This window comes from Rhinoderma darwinii, chromosome 3 (assembly GCF_050947455.1).
Source record: "Rhinoderma darwinii isolate aRhiDar2 chromosome 3, aRhiDar2.hap1, whole genome shotgun sequence".
In the NCBI taxonomy this organism is placed as follows: domain Eukaryota; kingdom Metazoa; phylum Chordata; class Amphibia; order Anura; family Rhinodermatidae; genus Rhinoderma; species Rhinoderma darwinii.
The window spans coordinates 373,313,125-373,334,447 of NC_134689.1; the positions used below are offsets into that span (position 1 = coordinate 373,313,125).

The 21,323-nt window shown below is 44.5% G+C and overlaps 3 protein-coding genes across 9 annotated transcripts in view; 1 reads left to right on the forward strand and 2 right to left on the reverse strand.

Moving 5' to 3' along the window:
* LOC142750019 (serine/threonine-protein kinase N1-like) overlaps window positions 1-8,167 on the reverse strand; it is a 117,664-nt gene extending 109,497 nt beyond the window's left edge. Inside the window, exons 1-2 of one of the 5 annotated variants that reach the window (XM_075858728.1) lie at window positions 8,039-8,167; window positions 6,205-6,267 (exon numbers count right to left, since the gene is read on the reverse strand). The gene's annotated coding sequence lies outside the window, so the exon portion shown is untranslated. The other 4 variants (XM_075858729.1, XM_075858727.1, XM_075858730.1 and 1 more) reach the window with 4 other exon arrangements.
* A 58-nt stretch (window positions 8,168-8,225) lies between these two features.
* On the forward strand, window positions 8,226-19,951 carry LOC142750021 (ATP-dependent RNA helicase DDX39A). The gene is made up of 10 exons (XM_075858737.1): window positions 8,226-8,334; window positions 10,822-11,037; window positions 12,349-12,569; window positions 12,663-12,846; window positions 13,295-13,413; window positions 16,246-16,377; window positions 17,052-17,161; window positions 17,764-17,908; window positions 18,039-18,186; window positions 19,766-19,951. The coding sequence occupies exons 2-10, from the start codon at window positions 10,830-10,832 to the stop codon at window positions 19,780-19,782; spliced, it is 1,284 nt and encodes a 427-aa protein (XP_075714852.1). The 5' UTR covers window positions 8,226-8,334; window positions 10,822-10,829; the 3' UTR covers window positions 19,783-19,951.
* ADGRE5 (adhesion G protein-coupled receptor E5) overlaps window positions 19,609-21,323 on the reverse strand; it is a 141,574-nt gene continuing 139,859 nt past the window's right edge. For all 3 annotated transcript variants that reach the window (XM_075858736.1, XM_075858735.1, XM_075858733.1), the window contains one exon: window positions 19,609-20,155. In XM_075858736.1, the coding sequence (XP_075714851.1) occupies window positions 20,126-20,155 (30 nt within the window). In that variant the 3' untranslated portion in view covers window positions 19,609-20,125. The remainder of the gene's footprint in view (window positions 20,156-21,323) is intronic.

Genomic DNA, 21,323 nt, shown 5'->3' on the forward strand with positions numbered 1-21,323 from the left:
GATTATATAAAAAAAAAACAACCAGAAAATCACATAGTCAAAATTATATATATTTATTTGCATTGTGCACAGAGAAATAAGTATTTGATCCCCTACCAACAATTAAGAGTTCAGCCTCCTCCAGACCAGTTACACGCTCCAAATCAACTTGGTGCCTGCATTAAAGACAGCTGTCTTACATGGTCACCTGTATAAAAGACTCCTGTCCACAGACTCAATTAATCAGTCTGACTCTAACCTCTACAACATGGGCAAGACCAAAGAGCTTTCTAAGGATGTCAGGGACAAGATCATAGACCTACACAAGGCTGAAATGGGCTACAAAACCATAAGTAAGACGCTGGGTGAGAAGGAGACAACTGTTGGTGCAATAGTAAGAAAATGGAAGACATACAAAATGACTGTCAATCGACATGGATCTGGGGCTCCATGCAAAATCTCACCTCGTGGGGTATCCTTGATCCTGAGGAAGGTGAGAGCTCAGCCGAAAACTACACGGGGGGAACTTGTTAATGATCTCAAGGCAGCTGGGACCACAGTCACCAAGAAAACCATTGGTAACACATTACGCCGTAATGGATTAAAATCCTGCAGTGCCGGCAAGGTCCCCCTGCTCAAGAAGGCACATGTACAGGCCCGTCTGAAGTTTGCAAATGAACATCTGGATGATTCTGAGTGATTGGGAGAAGGTGCTGTGGTCAGATGAGACTAAAATTGAGCTCTTTGGCATTAACTCAACTCGCCGTGTTTGGAGGAAGAGAAATGCTGCCTATGACCCAAAGAACACCGTCCCCACTGTCAAGCATGGAGGTGGAAACATTATGTTTTGGGGGTGTTTCTCTGGTAAGGGCACAGTACTACTTCACCGCATCAATGGGAGAATGGATGGAGCCATGTACCGTCAAATCCTGAGTGACAACCTCCTTCCCTCCACCAGGACATTAAATATGGCTCGTGGCTGGGTCTTCCAGCACGACAATGACCCGAAACATACAGCCAAGGCAACAAAGGAGTGGCTCAAAAAGAAGCACATTAAGGTCATGGAGTGGCCTAGCCAGTCTCCAGACCTTAATCCCATCGAAAACTTATGGAGGGAGCTGAAGATCCGAGTTGCCAAGCGACAGCCTCGAAATCTTAATTATTTACAGATGATCTGCAAAGAGGAGTGGGACAAAATTCCATCTAACATGTGTGCAAACCTCATCATCAACTACAAAAAAAGTCTGACTGCTGTGCTTGCCAACAAGGGTTTTGCCACCAAGTATTAAGTCTTGTTTGCCAAAGGGATCAAATACTTATTTCTCTGTGCACAATGCAAATAAATATATATAATTTTGACAATGTGATTTTCTTTTTTTTTTTTTTTATATAATCTATCTCTCACTGCTAAAATTAACCTAGCCTAAAAATTCTAGACTGTTCATGTCTTTGACAGTGGGCAAACTTACAAAATCAGCAAGGGATCAAATACTTATTTCCTTCACTGTATATACATACTAGTCCTTCTCAATTAATTAGAATATCATCAAGAAGTTAATTTATTTCAGTAATTCAATTCAAAAAGTGAAACTCACATATTCTATAGATTCATTACACACAGAGTTATCTATTTCCAGCATTTGTTTTCTCTTCATTTTGATGATTATGGCTAACAGTTAATGAAAACCCTAAATTTACTGTCTCAGAAAATTAGAATATTTGGTAAAACTTGAAGAAGATTGTAGACTCATGGTGTCACACTCTAATTATCTAATCAACCCAAAGCACCTGCAAAGGTTTCCTAAGCCTTTAAATGGTCCAACAGTCTAGTTCTGTAGGCTACACAATCATGGGGAAGACTGTTGACTTGACAGTTGTCCAGAAGACAGTCATTGACAGGAGGGAAAGCCACAAAAGGACATTGCTAAAGAAGCTGGCTGTTCACATTGTGCTGTATGCAAACATATTAATGGAAAGTTGAGAGGAAGAAAAAAAGTGTGGTAGGAAAAGGTGCACAAGCAACAGGGATAACCGCAGCCTTGAAAGGATTGTCAAGAAAAGGTCATTCCAGTATATGGGGGAGATTCACAAGGAGTGGACTGCGGCTGAAGTCAGTGCTTCAAGAGCCACCACACACAGAGGTATCCAGGACATGGGCTACAACTATCGCATTCCTTGTGTCAACGTCAGAAGCGTCTTACCAGGGCTAAGGAGAAAAAGGACTGGTCTGTTGCTCAGTGGTCCAAAGTCCTGTTTTCACATGAAAGTAAATTTTGCATTTCATTTGGAAATCTCAGTCCCAGAGTCTGGAGGAAGAGTGGAGAGGCATCAATCCAAGTGTCTTGCGGTCCAGTGTGAAGTTTCCACTGTCAGTGATGGTTTGGGGAGCCATGTCATCTGCTGGTGTTGGTCCACTGTGTTATATCAAGTCCAGAGTCAATGCAGCGTCTACCAGGACATTTTCGAGCACTTCATGCTTCCCTCTGCTGACAAGCTTTATGGGGATTCAGATTTCATTTTCCAGCAGGACTTGGCACCTGCCCACACTGCCAAAGTACTAATACCTGGTTTACTAACCACAGTATCACTGCGCTTGATTGGCCAGCAAACTCCCCTGACCTAAACCCCATAGAGAATCTCCGTAAACCTGATGTCTCCATCTCTGTGTGTGGCACTACCATAACTCCTAAGCAGCACGCCCGCTGTCTCGGGGTTATTTTTGACTCAGATCTTTCCTTTACTCCTCACATTCAATCACTTTCACGCTCCTGTCATTTTCACCTCAAAAACATCTCCAGAATCCGCCCTTTTCTTACTGAGGAAACCGCCAAAACTCTCATTGTTGCTCTGAGTCACTCTCGTCTTGACTACTGTAACTCATTACTAATCGCTCTTCCCCTCACTAAACTCTCCCCTCTCCAATCCATCCTCAATGCAGCAGCCAGGCTCATATTTATGACCAACCGCTACACCAACGCCTCTACCCTGTGCCAGTCACTGCACTGGTTGCCCACCCCCTTCAGAATTAAATTGAAACTTATTACTCTCACCCACAAAGCTCTCCACAGTGCTGCACCTCCTTACATCTCCTCCCTCATCTCTGTCTACCACCCTACTCGGGCTCTACGTTCTGCTAACAACCTTACATTAAAATCCTCCATAATCCGAACCTCCCACTCCCGTCTCCAGGATTTCTCTCATGCTGCACCCGTCCTCTGGAATGCGCTACCCCAGACAATCAGATTAATTCCCAATATCCACAGTTTTAAACGTTTTAAACATGGCCCTCCTTTTAGATTAGTCATCAGAATAAGATTCCCTCACACTCCTTCTCTTCATGTCCGTCATACACGGATACTGGCTGGTGACCGGCTCATGCATATTTATGTTACCACCGCATGTGTATAAAAATGGCCGGACCATTGTACAGAACAAACACTATTACACTTTGTGTCTCCCTTATGTCCTCATAGATTGTAAGCTCTTGCGAACAGGGTCCTCACTCCTCAGGTTTGAATTGTAAGTTAACTTTGTCACTATGTAATGTCTGATATTGTTTGTTTCATGTTCCCTCTAAATTGTAAAGTGCTGCGTAATATGTTGGCGCTATATAAATAAAGATTATTATTATTATTAAGAGGAAGATGAGACACCAGACCAAACAATGCAGACGAGCTGAAGGCCGATATCAAAGCAACCTGGGCGTCCATAACACCTCAGCAGTGCCACAGGCTGATCGCCTCCATGCCCCTATTGCTGCCCCAACACAGGATAATCCCCTTGTTGCTGCCCCCACACAGTATAATACCCCATAGCTGCCCCACACAGTTTAATACGACTATAGCTGCCTTACACAGTATAATGCCCCCTTTGTTGCCCCCATACAGTATAATGTTCAAATAGATGCCCCCCCATATCAAGTATTATGTCCCCATAGGGCCTAATAAAAAATAGATACTCGCCTATCCCCGTTTCCACGATGAGTGGAGGAGATCCCTCTGCTCCTCAAGTCTGTGCTATGATTGGCTTGACACAGAGAGGCACGATGACGTGACTGCACGCACCTGTCTGTGCCAAGCCGCTCATGGCCGCCGTTACATAGTGAATGCTGGAGCAGGGAGCTGATGGCTCCCTGCTACACCATTGGATTTAACTGTATCTGCGTCCTGAGGACGCAAATGCAGTTGACACCGGGACATACCGCCGGCTGCCTGGGACAGCGGAACAACACTCAGAATCCGGGACTGTCCCGCTGGGTCCGGGACGGTTGGAGGGTATGACTTTGGACTATAAGACTCAGGGACTTTTAGCAAGATTTTTTCTTGCTAAAAAGTGCGTCTTATAGACGGAAAAACACGGTAATTATGAGCCGTATAGACTGCCCCCTATTGGGTGTAATAGGTAGTAGATATTTTTGTTAGCAGCAGAGCACATCATATCAACCACTTTAAGTCCTTCATTACTAAAATATTTTTTTGCCGCAATTTAAACTGCATCAAAAAACGTTCCTATGGGAAAAATGTCTTTAAAAACGCTATACCCATGGTATGCTGCATTTCGCCAAAAAATTGCCTCAAAAATGCCAAAAACAAAATGTAGTGCATTTTATATTTTACTATAGACTTTAATGTAACATCTGGCAACTGCAAACAATGCCATTAAAAATGCCACGAAAAACACACAAAACGCTTTGTGTGAATCCAGCCTGATAAGAGTTTACACAGCTTGAAGGAAAGATCTTTCTGTGAGCCCTGTCGGCACTTCTGATTGATCGAGAGAGGGCTCACACTTCCTCACTTAGGGTACATAAATTGTGCGTCATCCACCCATGAAGGACTGAGGGGTAAATATATAGTAGGTGCCAAAGCTCCCATCACCTTCTCTTTAATAGGGCATCTATTACAATGGAGATTTTCTGTAGGATTGGAGTATCTCCTATAACATTGGTTTATATGTATTATATTATTGGATTATAGGATCAGAGACTTCTATTATTTATAGTCTTCTCTAAACCTGCGAGAACACTAGATCCACTGTAAAGGAAACTGGTTTCTACATATAGAACCCAAAACACCTTTACCATAACTATGAGCCCTGCTCCCTCATGCCCAGGTGTGGATTGACTATGGACAACACCCTAGAGCAGTCTACTCCACAATTAATTTGCAAATAGATCTGCCAACCACCGTCTCTTTTCATAGTGCACAAAGTCTCTAAAGGTACTTTTACACTGGCCCATTTTGGCCGTTACAACGAGTGCCGATCAACGAGACAGCTCATTGATCGGCGCTCGTTTGTTCCTTTCTAAGGTGCTAGAATGAGGACGAGCGCTTGTAAGGCTGGATTCACACGAGCACGTTACGTCCGTAATGGACGGAACGTATTTCGGCCGCAAGTCCTGGACCAAACACACTGCAGGGAGCCGGGCTCCTATCATCATAGTTCTGTACGACGCTAGGAGTCCCTGCCTCTCCGTGGAACTACTGTCCCGTACTGAAAACATAATTACAGTACGGGACAGTTGTCCTGCAGCGAGGCAGGGACTCCTAGCGTCGTATTTAACTACACTACAACTAATGTTATCATATCATAATCATCATTATGGCATCAATGGGACCGGATTGCCAGATTATGGAATATATATATGTGTCTGCAGGCAACAGTGAAGAATGGTGGAGGGTCCCTGCAAGTTTGGGGCTGCATTTCAGCAATTAAGTTGGGGATTTGGTCAGGATTCATGGTGTCCTCAATGCTGAGAAATAAAGGCAGATACTTATCCATCATGCAATGCCATCAGGGAGGCATCTGATTGGCTCCAAATGTATTCTACAGCAGTATAATGACCCCAAACATACAGCCAACGTCATCAAGAACTATCTCCAACGTAAAGAAGGACAAGGAGCCCTGGAAGTGATGATGTGGCCCCCACAGAATCCTGATCTCAACATCATCGAGTCTGTCTGGGATTACACGAAGAGACAGAGGGATTTGAGGAAGTCTACGTCCACAGAAGATCTGTGGTCAGTTCTTTAACAACCTCCCTGCCGAGTTCCTTCAAAAACTGGGTACAAGTGTACCTAGAAGAATTGATGCTGTTTTGAAGGCAAAGGGTGGTCACACCAAATATTGATTTGATTTAGATTTTTCTTCTGTTTATTCACTTTGTATTTTGTTAATTAATGGAAAAAAAACTATTAACACTTCTATTTGTGAACGCATACTTACTTTGCAGCATTTTTCCACAACTGCCTAAATGTTTTGCTCAGTTCTGTATACCTTTAACGGACACTGCAAAACAGAGTGAAAAGGGCCTTACTAGAAGCAGCAGTATCTATGTGTTTCACTCTGCCTCTGTCTCTTTATCTGCAGCATCTACCCCTTCTCCCTCCCCTCTCCATAGACTTCTATCGGCAGCAGCTGTAACCTGATCCCTCAGTAAGGCCTCATTCAAACAAACGTTGACATACGTCTGTCCGGGTGCTGTACGTTAAAACAACATGTCCTATTCTAGTCCGTTTTTGCGGACCACGCACCCATTGTAGTCTATGGGTGTGTGAAAATCACAGACAGCACACGGACGTCATCCGTGTGCTGTCCGTGTTTTACGCAAACAGTTGCTGTAGAAATGCTGAGAAAAAAATAAATAAAAAAAGATGCACCAACACTGACATAACAAACTGATGCCACACGGAACAAACACTGATGGAACACGGAACTGTAACGCATGAAAAACTGTGCGATTTTTGCGGACGCAAAACGGACACGTTCATGTGAATCGGGCCTTAGGCCCCATGCACACGAACCTGCTTTTGCGGCCGCAATTCCCCCGAAAATCCATGGGAGAATTGCGGCTTCATTCATTTCTATGGGCCCATGCACACGACCGTGGTTTCCAAGTTCCGTGCATGGCCCAGGAGCCTGGACCGCAGAAAGAACGGACATGTCTTATTACGGCCGTGTTCTGCGGTCCAGGCTCATAGAAAATAATGGACGCGGCCATGTGCACAGCCCGCGAATTGCGGGCGGCTCGCGGGTGACACTCCGCTGCCGGCCGACCTGAAAATCATGGCCGCGCACATGGCTACGGTCGTGTGCATTAGGCCTTAGGCTGATAATCCATTTAATCACCATAAACCATAACGGACCGTTTACACGCTACGATTTTCCAAACCAACAAAGAAAGATCGGTGGTTTGAAAAAGTAAATTACATTTTGCAAACCTCAGTCCCACCCTGTGAAAATATATTGCGTGCGGAAAGTGTTCTGAGGCGCGTGTCAATTTATGCTGCGTGTTCTGAGTGGAGATGCGGCGCGCTTGGTCCATAGACTACAATGGGGAGCATACATTTCGTAATAAAAATCGCCAGTTGAGTTATAGTTTGCGTAGCGTTTACGTCGTGGTATGGCAGAAAACAACAGCATTTCCGCAGCAATATGCGCAACAAAAACACACGATTTACTGCGGATTTCTGTGACTGATTTACCTGACGTTTCTTGAAATTCCTCCACTGCAGATTTTTTTGTTGCAGAAAGTCTGCAATGTGTCCGGTCTGTGTGAACATACCCCAAGACCGGGATCCCACGCAGTTTTGATTCAGTTTTCAAAACACAAGTGGACACAAAATAAGGGCCTATTCACACGAACATGGAGAAACTCGGACATGAAAAACGGCTGTTTTTCACGTCCAAGTTTCACCCATGTGGGACCCGTTTTCACGGATCCCCAAAGACGTGACTCCATGGAGGGATCCGTGGAAACAGAAGAAAATAGGACACGGTATATTGAAACAACGGCCGTGTGAACGACCCCATTGAAAAAACTGTCTCGTGTGACGCTGCTGAAACAACCCAATTCTCATGTATGGAACTGATTTTCAGGCGCAAACATGTCTGCAATTAATCTGCTGCGTGTGAATATGGCCGTACACTGTACAACATAAAGTAGAACATCTCACAGCAGGTCTTGTAAATGACGCAGTACATTTCAATCGTTTTGTTATTATTTTCAAAAGAATCAATAAAGCTGTAAAAAAAACAAAAAAAACGTTTATAACATCACCTTCGACATGTACCGTCTATTGGCTCTACGGCTCTTCCCGTAGTCCCGCCTATCAATGTGACCAATGAACAGCCGAATTTGCCTTAACAAAGCCCGGCGTCTTCCTTGTTCCTTTTGGACGCCACGCCCCATCTTTGCAATATGCGGCCAATAATTACACGGGCATGTTCTGACGTTATCCGGAATCGGCCAATCATAACAAGTGGGAGGAGCTTCATTCAGGCCTACTCTATTCTAGGCCAAGCGGCGGGGTCAGGTCGTAGCACACGTGGAGGTGTAGCCGGAGAACAGCAAAGGTAAGAGGTCTAGGGAGGTCTTATGGTTCCGTGGCTCAGTCACTGGGGGTCGGTGCGGCAAGTAGTGGAGGCCCTAGATTTGGGATCATGGGTTAGCGGACGAGGAAGCGTTGTCCGGGGGCAGTGGTTAGAGGATGTCCGGGCTAATGTGGCGGGCTGCAGTTATATATGGCGGATAGTAAGGCCTCTTCCGCGGAAGAGTAACGGATCGTATACGGGGGTGGATGGGCCCGTGTTGTGTGTACGATGCTGCGGCCTGGACGTGCTGTGTATTGCGGATTTGTGTATAGAATGAACGGGGGAGGATTAGCACTAGATGAAGCTCTGACTATACCCTGATCCCCGATTTTTGTATAAATAAAGCTTATTGTAAAGAGCACATGGTTTATTATGTAGTCTTATTCAATTCAACAATCTTTATGTAAAAATGAAGAGTTTACAGGGCCCCAAGTCTCTTGCTGTGCAGTTAGAAGTGATCTATTGTTCCCTGTTATCAGTTATTTCCGTATAGGGAGATATTTGTAGCTGTATGGGGAAGCTGAGATATGAGGTGTTGTGGGGTGAGACATCAGACTGTAGAGCTGCTCGAGCTGTGACCTGGAGGGAAACTGGTCACCAGTTTAACAAAATGGCAGCTTTGCAGGGCTTGGAGGCCGGCAACACTTAGGCCTTGTGCACACGGCTGTAGTGGTTTTACCACAGATCTGGTGTGGTCCATTTTTCAGCAAAAATCGTTTTGTTCATCTGCGTCATCGGCATTCACGGATCCGCAACAAAAAAACTGATGTTACCAGTTTAGGGCCTGTTCACATCAGTGTTGGATTTCCGTTCAGGGGTTCCGTCTGTAGTTTCCGTCGTGGAACCCCGCAAAGCTTCCGTTTGCATCACCATAGATATCAATGGTGACGGAAACACTGCTAATGGTATCCGTCTGTCACCGTTCCGGCAGGTTTCCGTTTTTTCCAACTGAATCAATAGCGCAGTCGACTGAGAAAGCGGAAACCTGCCGCAACCGTGACAAACGGAAACCATTAGCAGTGTTTCCGTCACCATTGATATCTATGGTGATGCAAACGGAAGCTGTGGTTTCAGTTTGACTTTCCGTTGCGGGGTTCCACGACGGAACCCCTGAACGGAAAGCCAACGCTGATGTGAACCGGCCCTTAGTCAAGTTGCATATCTCCGGACCATAGAACTACTTGTCCTGAGTTAGTGCGGGTATGTGAGCACCATGGTCGTGTGCATTGGGCAATAGAAATGAACGGGTCTGCAAAAGTGCAGATAAATTGCCGACACAAAAGCGCGGTCACATGAATGGGGCCTGTATGGAGAAGGGTTGTCCAGAACATTATAACCCCAGATCTACCGTGTGAGTTACACAAAACAGCACCTCAAGTCTCCGCTTCCTGGACCCCTGTGCTCATACGTGCACTCTATCCTCAGGGTAGCTTTGTAGATGTCTGAGTTACTCATTTGGAGCAGTCTCTTTAGACAGCACAATTGTAAGCATTGTGACCCTCTGCTAGGGGTTGTCCACTATTAGAAAAATATGGCTGCTGTCTTCCAAAAACAACGCCACACCTGTTCACTGGTTGTGTCTGGTATTGCAGCTCTGCTCCATTGAAGTAAATGAGGCTGAGCTTCAGTGGACAGGTGTGGGGCTGTTTTTGGAAGATGGCAGCCATGTTTTTCTGATCCTGTACAACCCTGTTGGTGTTAAGCTGCTAACACCACTTACACAGATGACACATGACAGTAAATGTTTCCAGGGGTCCCAGAATTAGCGATATGGTAGAAGTAGTGATCACGGGGACAGGGGTGATCTGATCTGGACATGTCGGTGATCCCCCTTGGTAGTCTACCCCATAATTTCAGGGGGTACCTGGCTTGGGTCCGCTCTCTTTGGAGGCCTCTGCGTGATCTTGTATTATGTAATGTCTCTGCCCATTGACTTTAATGGTTGCCGTGTAAAGCTGCTCTTTCTGATACAGTCAGACCCTGTGGGATTCAATCCGCATGCTGGGAGCTGCCTCTGGAAAGGTAGTTGACCTTTGGGGGGGGTCCCTATATGGCAAAGTAAGGGAGTGTCCTACATACATGTGGGATCGCTGGGGGTCTGACCACTAGGGCGCCCAGCGATGGGAACGGGGGACCAAATGTCCCCCAAAGTACTCCATGAGAATGGTGCGCATGATTGGCCAGCGCCCCATATTTCTATGGGACTTCTGGCTCTGTCGGCTCCATAGAAATGAATGGAGTGCTGGTTGAGCATGCGCACCATTCTCATGGAGCCCTTCGGACACCCCCGCAATCGCACATGTATCCCCTATCGTGGGGATAGGGGATACATGTTTGTGGGAAAACCCGTTTATGGGATTCCATGATATACTAGCTGTATCCATCTTCAGGAGTCCGGGCCTACTTTCCAGTAATGCTAGTTTCTCCTTCGTACTTCAGTGATGGTCAGTAATATGATTTGTTTTGCAGACAGAACCATGACAGAACAGGATGTTGAAAATGAATTGTTGGATTACGAAGAAGATGATGAACCCCAGGCACCCGCTGAGACCCCCGCACCAACCGGCAGAAAGGAGGTTAAAGGCTCCTACGTGTCCATCCATAGCTCTGGCTTCAGAGACTTCTTGTTAAAGCCTGAACTGCTGCGAGCCATTGTGGACTGTGGCTTTGAGCACCCCTCTGAAGGTCGGTACAAGGAGACTTGGGTTTGGGCAACTCTGTATAATGTAGATGAGTCTCAAGCTGGGCTGGAGGATGTATATATGATCTAGAGACCATCCCGCCCATCAGTGATTGACAGTCTTATCTGTATCCATGCTCTCACATAGAAGGCTGTCAGTCACTAATTGGAGGATGGGGAAGGCTCATAAATCAGTGCGTAATCATTCATTGCGTTCATTAATATACATGGTCTGGGTATTTCCAGCTTTTACTACAGAGGTACGCTGCGTCGTTTACTCAACTCCTTACCCACGAATACGCCTTTTTTTTACCCTTTCTAATGACAATCTCCTGCTCTAGAGGCACGGGATCGGAGGACTTTTCAGCCCTTTGATCGTCAGTCAAGACTGACCGTGACATGATCAGAGGCTTCACTCCCTTGATAGGGTTACTGGGTTGTCCATTGACCCAATCGGGTACTGAGTGACCTCTGTTCGGTCTGCCCTTGGGTTCTAGAAAGGACCCCAGGGCTGTCTGTTAACTAAGCCCTGACAGCCTTTGCCAGAGTGATCTAGATAATAATGTACTGACAATGGCATACAGGCGAATCCTCATACATAAGTCTAAAATAAACATGTAAAATAGTGATCCCTTAATGGGAATAAAAAAAATAGTCTGCAAAAAAATTGCTATTTAGTATAAATACATTTTCCTTCGCTTGCATTACATAAAAACTTCTTACCGACACTACCATGATAACTTGTAGGATTGACTTTAACAGGTCATTCTGTGTAAAATGTCAACAATTTTAAAAACAAAAAATGCTAAAATTATAGCGCCCCAAAAAGTAAATAAATACATTTTTCCCACATATAACCCAGCCTCATACGGCTACGTCAATAAAAATTATAAAAAGTTATGGCGGCTGAAATGCAAAGAGGCAATAATGAAAATATTTTGCAGGTTAAGGTCCAAACACGCCTGTCCATTAAAGGGTTAAATGCACCCTCCATCCGATCCTTTCTTACTCTAGCCTGATACTCACAGGCAAGCTTGTCCAGGATAGGAAAAGGCCAAAATAAGCGCCTCCCTTGTTTATGGGCATATCTGGTATTGCATCTGAACCTACTTCATGTGATTGCTGCAATGCCGGAAGCTGCCCATGGACTAGGGTGGGGCTGTTTTTGGACTATAAAGCAGGACTTGTCTTCTAATCCTGGACTAGTTTTAGCAGTAGATGTGGTGATTATAGTGGGCACGGGTTTTTTCCTGCAGATGTTCGTACAATATACTCTTACTTAATTTCGTATTGACTTCCTTATTTTCTTATTGCAGTTCAACATGAATGTATTCCTCAGGCCATTCTTGGCATGGATATCTTGTGTCAAGCCAAATCTGGTATGGGGAAGACTGCTGTGTTCGTCCTGGCCACTCTTCAGCAGATTGAGGCAGTTGAAGGACAAGTATCCGTTCTTGTGATGTGCCACACGCGTGAACTTGCGTTCCAGATCAGCAAGGAGTACGAGAGATTCTCAAAGTACATGCCTACAGTGAAGGCAAGTAACCTGAAATTTCAACAGCCATTGTGTGTGGGTGTTTCTTTGTATTAGGGTCTTGTACTTATTTATATGCTGCTGTTATGGTTTCAGGTTGCAGTTTTCTTTGGTGGACTCGCCGTCAAGAAGGATGAAGATACAATACGCAAAAGCTGCCCTCACATAGTGGTTGGAACGCCAGGCCGTATCTTGGGACTTGTTAGACTAAAAATCCTCAGCTTGAAGAACGTCAAACACTTTGTTCTGGATGAATGTGACAAGATGTTGGAGCTTTTGGGTAAGCGTGTGAAGACTGGATGTAAAGGGGGTTTTCTGGCTGGGGTGGGGGTCCACTTCAAATACGCTATAAGGTATTAAGGAATTTTGACTTAATAGAGGAAGGTTTTGTTCGGTACTCCTTTTATTAGCCACAGCGACTCTCCTTCTGGAGGACCCAGCATGTCCTTACGTTACGTGGACGGCTCATTGGTTTCAATAGGCACAATGTAATGCTTAATTTCTCCTATGGTGGCGCTGCAGGGATACTAAGCTCTAGGTTCCTCTATAGATTAGCTAATGGCTCGGGGTCCTACAAGCAGGACCCCCTGTGATGAGATTACGAACAAAACTAGATTGTCCAAAGCGGGCAACTTCTTAGTGGGGGTTACAAGCCATTGGCTCATAAAGTGGGCTTGCACAGGACTTGTTCTATGGAGTATTTTAAATAGCTTGTATTCTGTCTCTAGATATGCGAGGAGATGTGCAGGAGATATTCCGTCTCACCCCTCACGAGAAGCAGTGCATGATGTTCAGCGCCACGCTCAGCAAGGAGATTCGTCCGGTCTGCAGGAAGTTCATGCAGGATGTAAGTTGCCAATGTGCTTGCAAAAAGTGCAGTCGGAGTGCAGTGCTTCTGATGATTTTGGGGGAAACCGTCTGTTTTGTGGATTTATGGCTGTTTAGCATATGCCCACACGTGCAGTGTACAAGTTACTATATTGCTCATGTATTTTTCCGGTGTTACAGCCTTTTATTATACTCAATAGCTGAGTGTGCAATTCTCTAGGTGTCTGATCTAAAATCTCCCAGCATCCTCTGCTGTTTCAGTGTGTGCACAAAGCTTGATCTAGTGATTTGCATTCTGGGAAGGGTGGTTGTTATGCCGGACACTACAGAATCGATTTAAGAAACTGTACCACATTGTCAGAGCAGTTAGTTTTTTTTGTGCTTTAACAAACTTGAAGGGGTTGTCCGGGATAAAATGACTGTTAACCCCTTAGTGACCAGCCCATTTTAGGCCTTAATGACCAAGCTATTTTATTCGTTTTTCTATAGTCGCATTCAAAGAGCTATAACGTTCTTATTTTTTCGTCTACATAGCTGTATGAGGACTTGTTTTTTGCGGGATTAGTTGTGCTTTTTAATGGCACCATTTTTGGGTACATATAATTTTTATATTAACTTTTATTAACCTTTTTGGGGGGATTATAAAAAAAAACTGAAATTCCGCCATTGTTCTATGCGTTTTTAAATTGACGCCGTTCACTATGCGACGTAAATAACATGTTACCTTTATTCTATGGGTCGGTACGATTACGGCGATACCACATATGTAGAGGTTTTTTTGTTTTACGACTTTTGCACAATAAAAACACTTTTGAACTAAAATTATTTGTTTTTGCATCGTCGCTTTGCAAGAGCCGTAATTTTTTTATTTTTCCATCAATGTAGTGATTTTTTGGGCTTGTTTTCTGCGGGACAAGACGTAGTTTTGAATGGTACTGTTTTGGGGTGCATGGGACTTATTGATTCATTTTTATTATGACTTTTTTGGGGGGCAATGGAAAAAAATTGCAATTTCGCCATGGTTTTTTGCGTTTTTTTTTTTACGGTGTTCACTTTGCGGTTTAAATTACATATTAACTTTATTAATGGAGTGATTACGGTCGCGGCGATACCACATATGTGTACTTTTTTTATTTTTTTACACTTTTACTAAATAAAACCACTTTTTATGGAGAAAAATGGTTTTATTTATTTTTTTATTGTACTTTTTATTAATAATCTTTATTTCACTTTGATTGATTTTATTAGTCCCACTAGGGGACTTTACTGTGCGATATGCCGATCGCTGCTATAATGCTCTGGTATACTTCGTATACCAGAGCATTATTGCCTGTCAGTGTAAATCTGACAGGCAATCTGTTCGGACGTGCCTCCGGCGTGTCCTAACAGCAATATGTCCAGGGCAGACCTGGGGGCTTTTATCAAGCCCCCGGCTGCCATGACACCCCATCGGAGACCCGCGATTTCATTCGCGGGCCACCGATGGGTGACAGAGGGAGCGCACTCCCTCTGTAAACAAAGTTAAATGCTGCGGTCGCTATTGACGGCGGCATTTAACGGGTTAAACGGCCGCGATCGAAGTAAACTTCGATCGCGGGCGTTGGAGCAGGAGCTCAGCTGTCATCAGACAGCAGAGCCCCGGCTCCTGCCTGCACGGGAGACCCGTGCAGGACTTAGACTAGGCTGACGTGAAAAGGCGTCAGCCTAGCCTAAAGCCCATTAGTGACCGACGTAAAAAGGCGTATTAGTGGTCACTAAGGGGTTAATGCCTGTAATTTATAAATGTAAATACATTTGTAATATACTTACATTTTCCTAAGTGGCCCTGTTTCCAGATCCTGCCGTGGGGTACTTGATGGGTGACGTCCCTCTGGCCGCTGTGTTGATCAATTATTTTCCGGATATACGACACGTCACTTGGGCCGTGTATGGGCTGTTCCGCTGCACAGCCCGTAACTGGCATGCGTGGTCTCGCGGTCCCTGCTGTTCTCGAGATAACAGCAGGGACCGCGCATGCGTGCTACAACAGAACAGCCCATACACGGCACGGCACAAGTGACGTGTCGTATACCCGGAAAAGTATTGAAGATCAACACAGCGGTCAGAGTGACATCACCCTTCAAGTACCCCATGGCAGGATCTGGAAACGGGGCAACTTAGGAAAATGTAAGTATGTTACAAATGTATTTACATTAATAAATTACAAGCATTAACAAATAGTCATTTTATGTCGGACACCCCCTTTACATTTCCCAAGACCACTATAATACAGCCTGTAACTAGGGAACAGTATTGTATCTACGGGATTAGCTATGGTTCTGCTCACCTCCTGCATCGTGGCCTACTTTTAGAACGACTGACATCAGCGGCGCCCGACAGACCTCATTGACTTATGATTGTCTAAGTTCTGCCAAGGAGTCCGACGCTTTTATTGTAAAAATAGCACTACATGCGGTGTTCTTCCTGTCTATTTTGTCATGGAGGCTCCTAAAAGAAAAGAGCCTTATGCCACATGCACATGCGTATTACGTGTGGGTGGGACGCACAGCGTGCCAAGCTATCTTTCATTTCTGCCTCATAATTGTATCTGACAGCAAGTCTGCAGCATAAAACCGGCACCGGTTTCTACATCAAAATGTAAAAACCGCATAAAAAAAATGCAATATTAAGTGTCATTTACCTTTTTTCCGCCTCAAAATCTGCAATGTGAACGTCGCCTTCTGCATTTTACGAGGCGTGGCGCTGCTCACTTCAACTGTGACATGCACGAAATGGTTGAAGTTCTGATTGTTCATTTTAGTGTATTTTAAGATGTTTCCTGGTCTTATTTTCTTACCATCTACCCCCTCAGCCTATGGAGGTGTTTGTGGATGATGAAACCAAGCTGACACTTCACGGCCTGCAGCAATATTACGTCAAGTTGAAGGACAGTGAAAAGAATCGCAAATTGTTTGACCTGTTGGATGTGCTGGAATTTAACCAGGTTAGTATGAAAAAGCTACAGTCAGGTCCAGCGTGGTGGCTGAAAACTGGCAGGCGGTTTAGCGCAGCTTTCAAATTTATTTTTAATAGTTGCGCAAAACCAGTTTTACCCGCAGCACCCCATAACAATCTATTTGAAAACTGCGCTGAACAGCCTGGGGACTTACCCCAGAGAGGTTCAAATATCCTAAATAAGCCAAGCTTAGGAGAGTTTGCGGTATGACCGGACCTATGCATGCTGAAGAAAGGCCCAGTAGGCCCTTCAAGAGCAAGTTGCAGACATCCTTAATCACAGCTCTCTACTTAGATAGCCCCTAGATATCAATAATTCCAAATAGTCATTCTCCAATAAACTAGTTTTGAGATGTCATTGCAGCCATGGCCCCCTCATAGTCCATGGAGCCGCACTGCCCCGGTCTGGTCTGTCCTTGCATATAGTAGTCCGGATGGCCGAGCCCTCGGACGCTGGAGCATGCACAGTAACTCCCAGCGGTTTAGGGTCGTCAAAGCTGTGAAGTTCCCTTTAACTGTTACTCTGCAGGAGGTGGCATTGGGCACAAGTGAAAGCTTCTCCTGGGAGGGAAGATTACGGATTTCATATCCAGTCTATGGCGGTATAGCCGTGCATTAAACCAGGGTCTTTTGTAAACTGTCAATCTTTTCCCTCTCATGTAGGTGGTGATCTTTGTAAAATCTGTGCAGAGATGCGTGGCACTGGCACAACTTCTGGTGGAGCAGAACTTCCCAGCCATCGCTATTCACAGGGGAATGCATCAAGAAGAGCGGTGAGTTCTTGTGTTTGACAATGTAAAGGCCGCCTTCACTTTGAACACTATTTGCAGTGTCCAGTCACCTAAAAGGCTGAGTATCTTCCTATATCCATTACCTTACTTCTATTCTACTGATCCTGCGTTACGGCCTACGTTGGGCTGGATTCACACATCGCATATTTGTTGCAGATTTTTAAGCCGAAGTCAGAAGTGTATCCAGAAGGAAGGAAAACTAAAAGTTCTCATTTCCCATTCCTTTCAAAACCACCATTGGCTACGATGCAGATTTTTTGAGCCAAACATGCGATGTGTGAATCCCGCCTTAGTGCTAAGCTACCGTTAAATACCCCTCGCCTTTTATCTGAGCCCCTACAATGTAGTTGGGAGTTTTTTTTCCTACTTCAGATTAACCCCTGGTGTACAGAATACACTTAGCATGCCGTATACCGGACCATGCTCTGTGTAGACATGGAGCCAGCTAGGATTGCTCACCTGTATAATTGGCATAGCCAGCTCTGCACTATAATAGAATCTGTAAAATGGTGTTCCGTAGTGAAAATGCGCTTTATGGCTGACTTGCCTTGAAGGAGATCACTAACATTTGTGCTGTTTTGCAGGTTATCCCGATACCAACAGTTTAAGGATTTCCAGAGAAGAATTCTCGTAGCTACAAATCTTTTTGGGCGTGGAATGGATATTGAAAGAGTTAATATAGTCTTCAATTATGATATGCCTGATGACTCTGACACCTACTTGCATAGGGTAAGGTCGCTGAATAGAACGAATTTGTCTGGCATCCTCCTACCGACTTGTACGCATTACTTTGCGGGTTGTACAGTCTTATCTGGATTTCGGTGATCACCAGGCCTAAGCCCATTACTTTCTTTTCCAGGTGGCCCGTGCAGGTCGATTTGGCACTAAAGGTTTGGCTGTGACGTTTGTGTCTGATGAAGCAGATGCCAAAATTCTGAATGATGTTCAGGACAGATTTGAAGTGAATGTGGGAGAGTTGCCCGATGAGATAGACATTTCCACTTACAGTGAGTATTGTATTGTGATCGCTGAAACCCACGTGTCACACTGTTATTCCTAGGAAGAAGGGTCCACAGCTGGATACAGTAGTCCCTTTTGTCTTTTCTTCCTTCACTGTGGCCCTCCTGACATGGCGCTGTGTTGCAACACTAGAAACAGCACCTGGTTTGGGAGTGTCGCTGTATTGGAGAACACTTGAAAGAACTGTGGTTCCTGGCACTGGATTGGGGTGCATCAGGCAGAAACCCCACTACCGACCAGATTTTGTATTCGGTATGCGGTCAGTCGTCTTTTGGCAACTCTATAAAGAGATTTTGACTGGACTGTACTGTTTCGTAGGTATACCTACCTTTTAATTTATAGGTATCTTGCCAATCATGTCGTATTTTAGTTACTCAGCAAGGTTCGTTAAGATACATGGGTATACTTGGTATGTGTAGATTTCTTGGGCAATTCTGATCTTGCCAATGCAATAACTTTCTGTAGAATTTCTAAACTCTCAATCTCACACATTCTGTGCTGATTTAGGGTCCTAATATATCATATTGGTCAGATTTTTCTGACCGCTGCAAATGCTCTGCATAGCTGTTGATTTAACAGATGATCTGACTTCCTGCAGTCACCACTAGAGGGAGATTTAGGGGCCTACTGCATTCTGTTATACATAAAATTCCATAGTAACACAATGAGGGGGGGGGGGGGGATTATAAACCGGTTTACACCAATTTTCTGGTGTAAAAAAGTTATTAATTGTGGCGCACACGATAGTTGCACTAAAATTCACGACTTCACTTTCCAGAAGTGGTGAGAAAATGTGGCGGGTCTTCCGCTGGGTCTACAGATTAATCATAATTTTTGCCAGCAGCTGGCGTAAGTTATGCCCCTCATAGCAGGCGTAGCTTTGTATTTTTCTGTCCCACGGTTAGCTAAAAATGCTCAAAATGTATTAAGAGGTGTGCACCGCTTAATAAAAATTTTTTCGCGTTGGCGCTTTCCCTCAGAATGGGACCCTGGTGACTGATCCGGTGCCCATTGTTTCAGTTTGTCTCTGTTGTGCACCGGAGCTGTCGTTTTGCCGGAAGCAATAGCGTAGTACTCTATTGCTTCTGGATTCGGTGCACAACAGAGACAAACGGAAACCGTGGGCACCGGATCCGTCACCATTGAAATCAATGGTGATTGAAACGGAAACCTCTGGTTTCCGTTTCTCTGTTCATGGTCCCGTTCTGACGGGAAGGTCCGACTGAACGTCAGAACGGGACCCCAACGCAGATGTGAACAAAGCCTTAGATTCACCCAGTGTAACCCCCTTTGATTAAAAAAAAAAAAGAGCGGTCTGACCCTTTGCATGTCGTGTTGATAACATAAAGGACATGGGTGTAGTCTGTGTGAACTGACCCCTGCTTGTGTATGTAGAATTATTAATCAGATGACGGGCAGAAGACGTATCTGTTTATTAGCATGGTATACAATTACAGTGCATTTCTATATAAATATGTACCTTAGGCAGAAGCATTTAGAAGGTAAGAATATTTACACCTGCAGTAAGAAGAGTATTGACAAATGCCCCTCTCTCTCTCTCCACAGTTGAACAGAGTCGATAACCCTGCCCCCTCCGCTCCCCAGCGTTTCTCCTGGCTCCTCCTTTGCGCTCTTGTCTGGCTGTTCCGCTCGTGCTGGGAAAAAGTCTTTTTGATTTTACAACATTGTGGGATTTTTTATTCATGGCTTTTGTGTAAAGAAGGGAAAAATTAAAAACTTTTTTTTATGGTTTGGATCTTGTGTGTTTGACGTCCTTATGGTGGTGTGCGCTGGGAATGTAATCTGATGTATTGACCGCAGAGTAGCTATAGCCTGTGCCTGGGCCACGTGGTGGGAAAACGCAATAGGACAATCTTTGGTATGACCATTATGGTGCGGAGTCCCGTAGTAGCCGTGTACCGATCATCATAATCCAGACTCCTTGCCTGGTTTTCCCTGTAAGAAGAAGACCTGTTAGCGCAAGTAGGATGTAAAGTAACCACAACGCACATATGGGTCCTTATTTATCAAGACTAACACAGGCTGCCCTAGTTTTTCCAGAACAGAATCCGTTCTTGTAACTGCAGCAGTTTTGCTGTAAATACAAAAATTGTGGCAAAAAAAAACACAACAAAAATGCACCCTAGGGCTTTTTAATTTGCCGTTCCTTTTGAAACCTGGCTTTGGCCCACAATCGGCAACAAATATGCAATGTGTGATTCCAGCTGAAGAGAAACTAATGCGTCGTTCCATCAGGCCCTGATCACACACTGTTTTGGCTTTGCTTTTTAGGGCAAACAGAAGTGGACACAAGAAAGGTGATGTATCAGTCTCCTTTATACTGTTCCTTCCTTTTTTGGATCTACTTCTGGATTTGGCACAAAAAAACTGCATCAAAACAGTGTGTGATCTTTGGCCTAAAGATTGTACAATGTCTTTCCACATCCAGAGCGCAGCAATATTTAAGTGTGCTATTATGGTTTTCTTAACTGGGACAACTGCAGAACCGGTGTTACAAACGGAAAAAAAAAGGTTATTGCCATTCTCCCCCCGGCTCCAGGAATCCCTGACTATTCAGACCAGTTGTCACATGGCCAAAGAGCACCAATCGTCCTGCTGATGTTACACATGATGCTTTCACTGTTTGAGAAGATATATAGGCGAACATGGTGTGATCAACCGCAAACTGGTCACAAGGACATCAAATCATCATGCCCTGGAAGAAGCCGGTTCAGCAAAACTCGAGTCAGGGCGGCATATGGCTGGAGACACTGGGTTTTAGATTACTTTATGTGCTTTTTAAGCAACACTGCTTTAACCCCTTCAGGACCAGACCCATTTTTTCAAATCTGACATATTTCACTTTATGTGGTAATAACTCCGGAATGCTTTTACCTATCCAAGCGATTCTGAGATTGTTTTCTCGTGACACATTGGGCTTCGTGTTCGTGGTAAAATTTGGTCGATATATTCAGTGTTTATTGGTGAAAAATTGCACAATTTAGAGAATTTTGAAAAAATAGCATTTTTCAGAATTTTAATGAATCTGCTTGTAAAACAGACGGTTATACCACCCAAAATAGTTACTAGTTCACATTTCCCATATGTCTACTTTAGATTTGCA

Excerpts from the sequence above, each read along its gene's own strand:
- LOC142750021 (XM_075858737.1), top strand. The coding sequence starts at position 10,830 with ATGACAGAACAGGATGTTGAAAATGAATTGTTGGATTACGAAGAAGAT. Across the intron at positions 16,378-17,051 it reads ATGTGCTGGAATTTAACCAG|GTGGTGATCTTTGTAAAATC; the intron begins GTTAGTATGAAA and ends CCTCTCATGTAG. Across the intron at positions 17,162-17,763 it reads GGAATGCATCAAGAAGAGCG|GTTATCCCGATACCAACAGT; the intron begins GTGAGTTCTTGT and ends GCTGTTTTGCAG.